This window comes from Pangasianodon hypophthalmus, chromosome 9 (genome assembly GCF_027358585.1).
Source record: "Pangasianodon hypophthalmus isolate fPanHyp1 chromosome 9, fPanHyp1.pri, whole genome shotgun sequence".
Lineage (NCBI taxonomy): Eukaryota > Metazoa > Chordata > Actinopteri > Siluriformes > Pangasiidae > Pangasianodon > Pangasianodon hypophthalmus.
In genome coordinates, this window is record NC_069718.1 from 8153010 (window position 1) to 8165479 (window position 12470).

General features: G+C 38.1%; 1 protein-coding gene across 1 annotated transcript; it reads left to right on the plus strand.

Moving 5' to 3' along the window:
- Window positions 1-1464: 1464 nt before the first annotated feature.
- LOC113529491 (septin-8-A) lies at window positions 1465-12386 on the plus strand. Its single transcript, XM_026918713.3, has 10 exons — window positions 1465-1769; window positions 3293-3407; window positions 3955-4150; window positions 6683-6869; window positions 7027-7188; window positions 7270-7366; window positions 8505-8673; window positions 8846-8978; window positions 9163-9329; window positions 11750-12386. The coding sequence occupies exons 1-10, from the start codon at window positions 1740-1742 to the stop codon at window positions 11751-11753; spliced, it is 1260 nt and encodes a 419-aa protein (XP_026774514.3). The 5' UTR covers window positions 1465-1739; the 3' UTR covers window positions 11754-12386.
- The last annotated feature ends 84 nt before the right edge of the window (window positions 12387-12470 follow it).

The window sequence follows — 12470 nt, forward strand, 5'->3', positions numbered from 1 at the left end:
TATTCCTGAGTGTGGAAAAAGTGGCATTTGACTGGTATTAGTCTCAGTTTGGTTCCAGCTTGGAAACACTTCTAACTCTGTGTAAGATATATACAGAACCAACTCACCAGACTTCAGCCAGAGGTTCTACAAGTCTCTGAAACTGTACTGGAGAGATAAACACTGTTCTTCCAAAAAAAGATATTCCCTCAGTTGGTGTTTTTTGTTGATGGTGTTGGAGAGTTTTGTCTACCATTCGCTCCAAAATCTCCCAAAATAGGTGTTCTAGAGATCTGATGACTGTGAAGTTCCGAGTATATGAGCATTTACATCATTTCCATCCTCATTAAACCATTCAGTGAGCCTTCATGCCAAGTGGATAGGGGCGGAGTCATCCTGGAATAGACCACACCCCTCAGGAAAGAAATCATAGGAATTCATCATAGGATAAAGATGTTCATTCAGAAGAACTTCCCTCTAATGGGACAAGTGGACACAAACCTTGCCAGGAAAATAAATAAATGCCCCCACAGCATAACAGGGTTACTGTTTTTCCTTTAATCTGTCACCTGTCTGTATATATACATAACTGTATGACTGACAAAAACTGACTTTAATATGGTTTAAATGGGGGGAGGGATCCTTTTAGGAGTGTCTTACTCTCACACAACCAGTAAAAATTTATTTAAAAAAAACTTGAGTCAGATATCAAAGCCTGAAAATCATGTACAAAGTTTATATGGTTATTAAAAGCTCTAACAATCGCTTGGTCATAACTCTTAAAAACACTCTGTTAAAAACACTTGGAAACATACTTTCATAGAAAAATAATCAATGACAGGGTGGTGGGATGTGGCCCGATGTGAAGTAGAGTTAATGTTACCACCATGAAGGTGATTATTTTCCTATAGCATCATGTTCCAAACAGTTTTATTCCTCTTATTCCACAGCTACTTGTCAAAAAATTACAATTTTCTATTAATTAAAAAATGACATGCCAGTTTATAGTTACAGTTTCTGCTGTGGAACATCCATGAGAGAAGTTAGTTTTTGTCATCATGTTATAGCAGCTATAAACAGTCTTTCCCTCACTGGCCGCTCTGTTTTTTTTCTCTCTTGGAGTTAATAAGATAAAAAAAAATGCAGCTTGTTGTGTTACTGAACAACCAGAAAGCGCAAACATGAAGACTTTCCCATGCCTGTTACAAAGCGCTGACACTGGAGACTCCTTCTTTAAATGTTACCAGTAAACATCTCCTTACAGAATACTTCACCGTATCAATAATTATATGTTTTTCTTTGTTAAATAAAAACACGTTTTTGAAATCTGTTTAGTATTAGTTTTAGTTTATGTGTGGAATTTGTTTTAACAAGACACAAATCAAGTGAATCATAAAAGAACCATACTGAGAAAACAAAAAGCTGAGAATACTGTCAATGCTAAAATGCACCTTTCGTCTTAGTCCATCTTTCTGACCAATCAGATTCGAGAATTCAACAACACTGTGCTATAAAACCCTTTATCAGTTATTCTGGAGAGTCTGTTAAACAGCCTGGCAGAAAGTCACTGCCAGGAGGTTGGCGTGCTCGGAGGATGGCATCTCAGCTTCACCAGCTGCATTTTAATGTGAAGGGGGAGTTTCCATCAAGGGGCCCTGCTGAAAGTGTAGAGCTGTAAGCTGTTTAGGCTTCAGAGAAAACTAAGTGTCAGAGAGAGAACAGATGAATCTGAAGACCATCAGCTTCACTGATAGATCAGCATGGCTGCCGTGGACGTAGACACATACCCTGTAAGTGTCTGTTTATTTGCTTTATATTGTCATGATGGTTCACTCTGCAGATAGATGCATGTGAGCAAGATCTGAGAACATTTATAAATACACAGAGACAAACTGTTTGGATGGTTAGTGTGTTTCTTCAGATCAAGTTGCTTGAATTTCCTCAGTTTTTTTTTTCTTATTCCTCTTGCAAAATTGCAAAAATGCAATACTGTTTTCTCATTATCACATGAAGATGTTTAGCCTTATACATTATACACTGTATGTTATAATGCTGTATTTGGTCATGTGTGTGTGTATATATATATATATATATATATATATAGGATACAGGGTTGCCAGATCCTGTAGTGTTTTTCAATAACCATCATAACATTTAGCAAAAAGAGGAACTATGATTGATGAGTGTTTTCACAAAGCGAGAGCAGGGGCACTGTGTTTCGGGAAGGGAGGGATCTATAAAGAGGCCTTTATTTCCCTGTATGTGTGTGTGTGTGTGTGTGTGTGTGTGTTTGAGAGCAGTGTGCCAGTGTGTGGAACGGCTTGCTGTGTGAAACACTTTTCTTGTGTTTGGACAGAAGCTGGCACTCTGAATGTGTCAGCGGGCTGCTTGGTGCTGGGGATGGTCTCGTCTCTGCCATGAGCCTCATGTCTCCATTCAGCCCTGTTTCACATCTAAATGCGTCCTTCATCGCTAAACTATACACAATCCATGAAGAAAAATGTTTCTCCCTCCTTCGTTTCTTAGTTTTCAAAAATAAAAAATGTACCACCATTTTTTTTGCAGTTTTTACAGTTTATTTACAAAACATTTATTTATTTGTTTGTTTGTTTGTTTGTTTGTTTGGTGGTTTACTGTTTATTTGTTTGTTTATATTCATTGTTTTTTTTGCTTGATTATTATTTTTATTTGTTTATATGTATGTATTCATTTCTTTGGCGCTTTAGTATTTGTTTTGATGTATATTTGTTTGTTTGTATGGTTCTTTGTTTGTTTGGTGGCTTATTACTTATTTGTTAATTTATATAAACATATTTATTTGTTTGTTGTTTTTTTTATGATTTGTCTGCTTGTTGTTTGTTTGTACATACACCATGTAATATTCATGACGTCGAACGTAAAAACAAGAGCACCGTGGAAGCATCACTCTGTCATTCCTACATGCTTTTCTAGCGCTAGCACTTTATAGCATTAAATGATGCAGAAAAGACTCGTTTTTATAGCTTTTAGTCATAAATAAATTGTATTTAAATTATATTTGTAATATTATATTATATTATATTATATATTATATATATATTATTTGTATATAATAGTATTGCTTATATATGTCGATTTCTTGAATATACCACTGGTCATTTTTAAAAATATATATATTTTTAAAAAAAATTTAATATTTGAATCCATGTTGCTTTAAGGCTGGTTTTCTTATGCCAGTTTTAAATGTGTTTCATCCATTCATTGCTAGTGGTAATGATTTCGTGGATGTTATAATTTGGTGTAAAATGTTCGACTCTTTTCTTTCACCACTCAGACTGAGGAAAAGAGGACTCTGACTCTCGGCGGCCATGTTGGTTTTGACAGCCTCCCAGATCAGCTTGTTAGCAAATCAGTGTCTCAAGGCTTCTGCTTCAACATCCTCTGCGTGGGTGAGCAATAACTCTAATATACGTTACAAACTGCATTTCTTTGTCTCTGTACTCGTATTCTGTCAATGACAATAAAGTCGAACCTAACCTAACCTAAACTAACCTAAACTAACCTAACCTCGCTTCATCAGGGTTTCAATGAATTGAGTACAGATTCTCATCACTTAAAATAAGTCTATAATAATTCCTTATCAGATTCATTTAACTTATTCAACTTCGACACATGATCTGATTTATGGAAGCATTTGAGGCTTGCAGTCTCTCCCTCTGTCCCTCTCTCTGTCCATTTAAAGAACGCAAAACACCTTTGCTGAATCCTTACCTTACCTTCAGCTACAGTAACATACTCTTCTCCTTTTTCCTTTGCCCTTAATTCTGATCTTTTGACCTTAATTTTGTTCTTACAACCAGACAAAAGTACTCATCTCTGAAAAATAATAAGCACATACCCAAAACGGAGAAGTATCAGATAAAATCTCATAGATGTCCCACAATCAGTGACTGGTACCACTTTTGAGCGAAACCATATGGCCTGGTTCCTTTTCAGGTGAAACTGGGATTGGAAAATCAACATTAATGAACACTCTGTTCAACACAATCTTTGAAAACGAGGAGGCCAGTCACTATCAGAGTGGTGTGTATTTACGAGCCAGGACGTATGAGCTGCAGGAGAGCAACGTGGACCTCAAGCTGACGATCGTCAACACCGTGGGGTTCGGTGATCAGGTCAATAAAGAAGAGAGGTTTGTCGAATGCACACATTTTAGCGCTCTAGACACTGAATAAAAGCTAAGCATAGGACGTTTGTTCACTGTGAGCACCTATACATAAATCAAAGTAACATATTTTTCCCAATTATCTCAAAACCTGCCAGTTAATAGTCATTTAAATTTTGGGTGCTAGCCTCATTTATACATGCTAAATTATTATACTTATTTAATTCTATACTGACTAAAAAAACAAGTAGCTTCTTAAACAATCCGTTTTTCTGTCAGGAAAGCATCAAATTTACAACTTCCCACTCACGTCAGCCAAGACAAGCCTTCTTTAGATTTTTTTTTAATTATTATTATTAGCAGAGCTACTAGGCTAACGTAGCTAGCAAATAATATAACTTCATGTCAGTAAATTTCATGACACATTTACCTCAAACAACAATGCTAGGCAAGGTTTCTTTTTCATCACAGAGGTATAAGCTTGTATTTAAAAAAATATTCAGGGTAAACATGTAGCATATGATGATTTGAGCTGCTGTTACCTGTTAGCTACATTAACCTCATAGCTCCAGTGTATAACTAATGCACTAAAGATCAGACAACAAACATATCTTAGCTGAGTGACTACATTTGAGTTAGAGGAAAATTTTATACATTTCACTTGTGGCTAAACTTCTAAATTCTAGTTCTATAAATGTAAAACATTTACAGATTCTGGATTCAAAATGGCTGCCACTACAGTTATGCTATGTATTGGGCATTTGTTTGTTTTTAGCAATAACAAAATGTCATAAAGTTCAGAAATCATGCAGTCGTGGCTATTTGTGATTGAATAATAATCTAGTGTAGTTTGATGAAGGTGTGGGATATACTGTATTTGCAGGATGCTGTATGATAGTCTTAAGCTAACACGTTATACACAGTTGTTGAATTCTTCAATCTGATTGGTCAGGAAGAGTTGATTAATTTTCTATAGCAGCAGCTCTGTCAGTAGAAGGCAAATCACGGTTGTTTTTTTTTAAACTTCATATTATTAAATTTACATTAATGCACTTGTTCTAATACATTAGCATTTCTATAGTAACAACACACAGGGACTTGCATACACTGTAAAAAATATACATTATTTTTTTACGGTAATTTACTGGCAACCTAACAACATATTGTAAAATTTACAGTAGACAACTGTAAAACATATTTATAGTAAAATACTGTAATATCATATATAGTATAAAATAATACATAACCCAGTATGTTGAAGCAGCTGAGCTCAAGGATCTTGCTCAAGGATCCAATCAAGGCAGTTTGGTGTTGTTGGGATTTCAACATATAACCTTCTATTCTGTAACTTGAAGCCATAACCACTGAGCTGCTACAGCTAGCACACCTAGCTTTCACTGACTCATTGCAATCTTTTAGTGGTGTTAAAGCGGCACTAGAAGTAGTTGAATCAATGCAAGCTAGTTGCAGTGGTGTTGCAGTGGTGTTGCGGTGTCGTTGTGGTGGCTCAGTGGTTAAGGCTATGAGTCACAGCTTAGAAGGTTGTGTGTTCAAACCCCTGTAGTACCAAGCTGTCATGGTTGGGTTAGACCCATAACCTTCAACTCTGTTGTATCCTCCATCAGCAAGTGTGCTGGGTTATGTCATTTTATACAACATGAAGTTATTACAGTACTTTACTGTAAATATATTTTACAGTTGTTTACTGTAAAGGTAACAGTACTGTACTGGCAACCCAAATTGCCAGTAAATTACAGTAAAAGTTACAGCAATGTATTACAGCGTGGTGGACAGTCCACATATGCAGATTTCAAAATGTCTGTAATCGTTGATATGGTGAGGTCTTCTGTGAGGAAACACAGAATTATTTAACATTTTTGGAAAAGTCAGATTTAAGAGAATATGGAGAGCTTTCTGGTTTCTCTGCAACATGACAAGCTTCATTTTTTTCTGTTGTACTAATTTCACGCTGAATGAGCAACTGTTTCTAGCTTCTATAATGTATGTGATAACAGGAACTAACTTGTCTTGTTTGCTGCTCTACAACATTAAATGGAATTATAAATGGATAAATAGTCATGTCATTCTTTAACAAATAAAAATATATAAATTGTTGGCAATTTGCTCTGGTACAAGTGGAATAAAAGACTTCAGTCTCTGTTACTTATCAATTTAATTAACTAATAAACCTCGTGGTAATAATGTCATCATTACCCATTTGTTGATTGTTTTCCTATTACAGCATGCCCAGTCATGTTTCATTCTTTACAGAACTATGTTAGCAAAATTCAAAACGCAAAAATTAGATTGCAGATGTGTTCGCTGATTGACTACATGTGAATTAGACGTAAAGTTCGTGTAATATTAGATTTTCCCACAAAGCCTTTCGTTAGACAATGGATTATAAAATGGATTATAATTGTTGGATTGGATTACAATTCTTTAGGGGATAATTGTAGATAAATCTGCAGTTTTCAATTTAAGCTCAGGAATGTTAAGTAAAATGATACATACATAACAATTTTACAAGGAAGTTATGTAAATGTATTTTTTCTGTAGCTATAAACCCATTACGGACTACATTGATGCCCAGTTTGAGAATTTCCTCCAAGAGGAGCTGAAGATTAAACGTTCACTCTTTAACTACCACGACACGAGGATCCACGCCTGTCTATACTTCATCTCTCCTACAGGCCACTCGCTCAGATCCCTCGATCTGGTCACCATGAAAATGTTGGACAGTAAGGTCAGATTTATCGCCTTTCATTTTTTTCCCAAAATTATTATCCAGCTCTATGAACTTCATATTACCGTAAATACTATATAGTATGTATATGTACAGTATATCTGTCAAATCAATGGATCAGTTTATTTCCAAAGGCTTTTTTTTTAATCCTTGACAGGTAAACATCATTCCCATTATCGCTAAAGCAGACACAATCTCCAAATCTGAGCTTCATAAATTCAAGATTAAGATCATGAGTGAGCTTGTCAGCAACGGCGTTCAGATTTACCAGTTCCCCACAGACGACGAAGCTGTTGCAGAAATCAACTCCTCCATGAACGTGAGTGAAACTCAGACTGTTTGTAAACAGTTATCGTATTTGTAATGTTGTTACGTCTGCATGTCTGATTTTCTGTTTCAGGCTCATCTGCCGTTTGCTGTGGTGGGAAGTGGAGAGGAGGTTAAAGTGGGAAACAAGCTGGTGAGAGCCAGGCAGTACCCATGGGGAGTGGTACAGGGTGAGTACCTATACGGCCTGCCATGCGGAAGAAATGCGTAGGTGTCATATGCAGTATAGCGGTAGTTGTTGGTTTATTAGTTACACCTACACACCACCTTCATATTATTTGCACATTCTAGCAAGTCATGGGACGCACTATGAGATTGAGATCGACTCAGAATAAATCACCTCACATTTTCAGATTAATGCTGCTTTCATGGTGCCTTGTAAGTGGTAATTTGCAAGGTGTGATAACGTAATTTTCCCACAAGTAGAAAAAAAATGGACGCCTCCACGAAAGCGTGTGTTTTGTTTGCTCTGTCAGAACACGTAAAGCTCATAAAAGCTACTCAAATGGCACTTTCACAGTTACAGCAATGAATGGCTATTGGTACAGTTCTATTCTGCTAAGATGAACTTCAAACATTCATGCAACATTGTGGACTGAAATTGCAGCACAGGAACAACAACGATCATCATCAAATGACTTAGCAACAAGCTAACTGGGTGAAGTTAGTGATAACTAATGTTGATAATTATCTTCTCAAAGCAGTGATTAGTATGGTCAGTGTTATAGATTTAACAAAGTACTGTGTCTGTATATTAACTGCTCTAAAGCCAATACTGCTATAAACTCGTTAAACAGTAGAGAAGCAGGACTTTACACTGAGCGGCCATGTTGATTTGATGTCACTCTGTAAACAGGGGAAGGAACTGGTAGTTGAGAAGACAGCCCAAAGTTGACGGGTTGAAATTTCTACTTGAGCAGGCGTTTTCAGTGTTTTCTTTACTGGTTGTAGGCTGGGAATTATCACAGCATAAAATATTATTATTGACAAACCAGAGATCCTGAGATATCACAGAATTTCTCATTAAAAAAACTCCTGAGGCACACTAGATCACATTTCTAGCGTCCCCGTTTTGACCCTGAGCTCGGATTACTGTCTGTTTGGGTTTCCTCTGGGTTCTCTGGTTTCCTCCCACGTCTGAAAACACACTAATAGGATGGACTCTGGATCCACTGCTTGTGGGAATGATTTCTAGAACCATAAAGTGAATTGGGAGGCAATGCTAGGTACTACATATTTGTCCTACAGACTGTAAGTAGTGTGTGTGTGTGTGTGTGTGTGTGTGGGTGTATGTGTGTTTAAGCGCAGTGGAGAATGAGAGCCACTGTGATTTTGTGAAGCTGAGGGAGATGCTGATCCGGGTGAACATGGAGGACCTGCGAGAGCAGACACACGCACGTCACTATGAGCTGTATCGCCGCTGCAAACTGGAGGAGATGGGCTTCAAAGACCCAGACGCTGACATGCAGCCATTCAGGTACTGCTCACGGGTTGCCATATCCTCCATACTCCCTCAAACCAAGGCATACTTGAGACATTGGAGATCTCTTGAGTAGCTCCTTGAGATATTGGAGAAAAAATCAGTTTGTCAAAGCCAGTTTGTGTATTTCAAATTGTGACTCCATCAGAACATCTCTCATGTCTCCCAGTCTGCAGGAAACGTACGTGGCTAAGAGGAGAGAGTTTGTCGCAGAGCTGCAGCGCATGGAGGAGGACATGCGCCAGATGTTCGTCGTCAAAGTAAAGGAGACGGAGGCTGAGCTGAAGGAGAGAGAGCGTGAGGTCAGAGGTCATGGGCATTAAAGACTCTAAACTTTAGTTTAAAGGTGTAAAGGCGCTTACGTTCATGTGTCATCTGGTTAAAACACTGAAAGGACGTTCTGGTAACTTTATGAATGGTACAGCAGGTTTCAACTGTGATTTCTGTGCAGTTCATTTGATGTGTTCTCGTGGGTCGTTTGTGCAGCTGCATGAGCGTTTCGAGCGTGTCAAGCGTATGCACCAGGAGGAGAAGAAGACTTTGGAAGAGAAGCGCAGAGAGCTAGAGGAGGAGATGAACTCCTTTAACAGGAGGAAGATGGCGGCTGAAACACTGCAGGCTCTCTCACTCCAGACCTCCAAAGACAAGAAAAGGTGAGTTCTTAAACACACTATGCCTGTTCCTGTGTGTGTGTGTGTGTGTGTGTGTGTGTGTGTGTGTGTGTGTGCGTGTGTTTGGGGGGGGGGTTTGGGTGTGGGTGATTGTTTGTGTTACTGATATCCAGATCACAAAATCCATCCAGGTTTTCTGATGCACATATTTAAAATTTATTAAACCATGTGGATGAAGGTCCCATTAGACACTGAGAGACACAGTGTGTCTCACGCCACAGGATTATAATCTGGGGTTATAATCAGAGTCCCTCTGAGCTTAGCATTGTGTTCAGCTCTGATTTTAGAGTCAGTGGAAAATAGAGAGGGAGGAAACGTAGAGCTAATTCATCTATTCCTAATTCCCATTCCTAATTTATTTCTTATTCTTTCTTTCTTTCTTTACTCACATTACTCATTTTCCTTTTCTTTTTTATTTCTTTCTTACTTGTCTTTCATTACTAATTCATTTCTTATTCTTTCGTTCTTTCTTTCTTTCCTTACATTACTCATTATCTTTTTTTATTTCTTTCTTACTTGTCTTTCATTCCTAATTTCTCTTATTCTTTCTTGACTCATTACTCATTATACTTTTCTTTTTTTATTTATCTCTTACTGCCTTTTGCAAGTTTCAGCAAGCTGGTGTCTGCGCATGGAGTAATTAGACTATATTTTTTCAGTAAAGAATAAAAGACAGAGTTATTCTTACCACCCTGAAGTTGATTATTTTCCAATAACAGCACGTCCCAAAGTGTTTTATTTCCATTTCCATTACATTTACATTTATGGCATTTGGCAGACGCCCTTATCCAGAGCGACTTACAATAGTGCTTTGAAGTCTATCAAAAATACATTCTGATATTGGCTCGCTAGGTCACAAACTAGGAATACCATCAGTCCAAAACTCTGTTGGGGAGGTTTTTTTTTTTTTTTTTTTTTGTGAAAGTGCTAATTTAAGTATTTTATGAAGAGGTAAGTCTTTAGCCGTCATTTGAAGACTGCCAGTAGCTCAGCTGTTCGGACATCTAGGGGAAGTTCATTCCACCACCTTGGTGCCAGAACAGAGAAGAGTCTCGATGCATGCCTTCCTTGTACTCTGAGAGATGGTGGGACCAGTCGAGCAGTGCTAGAGGATCGGAGGGAGCGTGGTGGCGCTCGAGGTGTGATAAGTGCTTTGAGATAAGTGGGTGCTGGTCCGTTTTTGGCTTTGTAGGCGAGCACCAGTGTTTTAAATCTGATGCGGGCAGCTACAGGAAGCCAGTGGAGGGAGCGCAGCAATGGGGTGGTGTTTCCCTTATACCACAGCAATTTGCCAAAGACTACAAGTGTCTGCTTATTACTGAACAACATACTGTGTTTTTGTAATTGTTTATTGTTATATTTAATGTTGTGGACCATCCATGAAACATGTTAGTTCCTGTTCTCGCGTACACGCTGTTCCCTCCCCAGCCTCTCTTAAAGACAAAAGAAAAAACCTGCAGCTTGTCAGTCTGAGAAATCGAAACCTGTAAAATCCTCTGTGCTGGAAACTTACTGACTGTTACGAAGCTCTGAAACTGGAGACTCCTTCCATAAATGTTAAATAAACGTCACCTTTACAGAAAACATCCATGATTATACGCCTTTTAAAGTAACAAGTCTGTTTATTTTTAGTGTTAGGCCATGTGGAACATTCATCATACAAGTCCCTGTGAATGAGCTGTTACTATAGTAACGATAATGTATTGCCTATGATTTGTCTTGCAGAGTTGCTGGTATAGAAAATTATACATGAGTTATTTCCGGTCCACTAATGTGATTGGTCGAGCCGCATTCCAAGAGGGGTTATGTTTAGTATAACCTTGCTGGGACATTTCACTTTTCACCATGTAAAATTCCACTTCCTAGTTGCAAACAGTTACTACAGTAGAGTTAGGAATATACCAGGAATATACCAGGAATATAACTTTTGAATTCAAATATGAAAGCTGATCAGATGAAGATGAAAAGGAAGAAGGGACACCAGTTTTAACGGAAGCACCTTTAACAGGAATGTACAAATCAATGTGAGCTAGCTAGCCAGCTAGCCGGCTAGCCGACAGGCTATAAAGTGAGCGTGGCATCTTTGGGATCTGATTCTGCTAGTGGAAAAAAATAAGCAGAACATTTGCCCATATTGTGTCCGAAATGTCAGTTACTTGATATTAATTTCTTGTTTATTGAACTGTTGTATAAAAGCAATATCGCACATGCAATCATGTCTATATACTACCTTGCTTGTGCGATATTGCATAAATAATCAGCACCTTCTGACCAATCAGATTTGAGAATGGACATTTCCCCATTATGTTCAACTCTTCATGTTCCTGCTGCTAGGAGCCCAGTGCTGCAGTGTGTAGCTTTGCCTTGTTCTGTCATTCAGTTCCTCTTTTTTTCTTTTACAGTTGAGTTATTCACATTGTAAAGCTGAGCTGAAGGAATCAACATTTTCACGTTTTTATCAGGACAACAACATCTAATGGAGCAACGCCTCTTCTCCTTCTGTTATTAAATACCTGCTCACAGCACAAATGTAAATCCAGCAATAAGTAACTTTTATATGATCTGATTAATACTTCAACTGACTGGCACTTACACCGTACATGCATTAGTTACTCTGCACATGCATTAATTACACTGTACATACATTAGTTACACTGTACATACATTAGTTACACAGTACATGCTTTAGTTACGCTGCACACGCATTAGTTACGCTGCACACGCATTAGTTACCCTGCACATGCATTAGTTACACTGTACATGCACTGGTTACCCTGCACACGCATTAGTTACACTGCACACGCATTAGTTACCCTACACATGCATTAGTTACACTGTACATGCACTGATTACCCTGCACACGCATTAGTTACACTGCACACGCATTAGTTACCCTACACATGCATTAGTTACACTGTACATGCATTAGTTACCCTACACATGCATTAGTTACACTGTACATGCACTGGTTACCCTGCACACGCATTAGTTACACTGCACACGCATTAGTTACCCTACACATGCATTAGTTACACAGTACATGCACTGGTTACCCTGCACACGCATTAGTTACGCTGTACACGCATTAGTTACACTGTACACGCATTAGTTACACTGCACACG

What these genes read in the sequence shown, in the direction of transcription:
- LOC113529491 (XM_026918713.3), top strand. Translation starts at nt 1,740, where the DNA reads ATGGCTGCCGTGGACGTAGACACATACCCT. An exon ending in TGGACGTAGACACATACCCT is followed by an intron (nt 1,770 to 3,292) that starts GTAAGTGTCTGT and finishes TTCACCACTCAG; the next exon opens with ACTGAGGAAAAGAGGACTCT. An exon ending in AAATCAACTCCTCCATGAAC is followed by an intron (nt 7,189 to 7,269) that starts GTGAGTGAAACT and finishes TTTCTGTTTCAG; the next exon opens with GCTCATCTGCCGTTTGCTGT.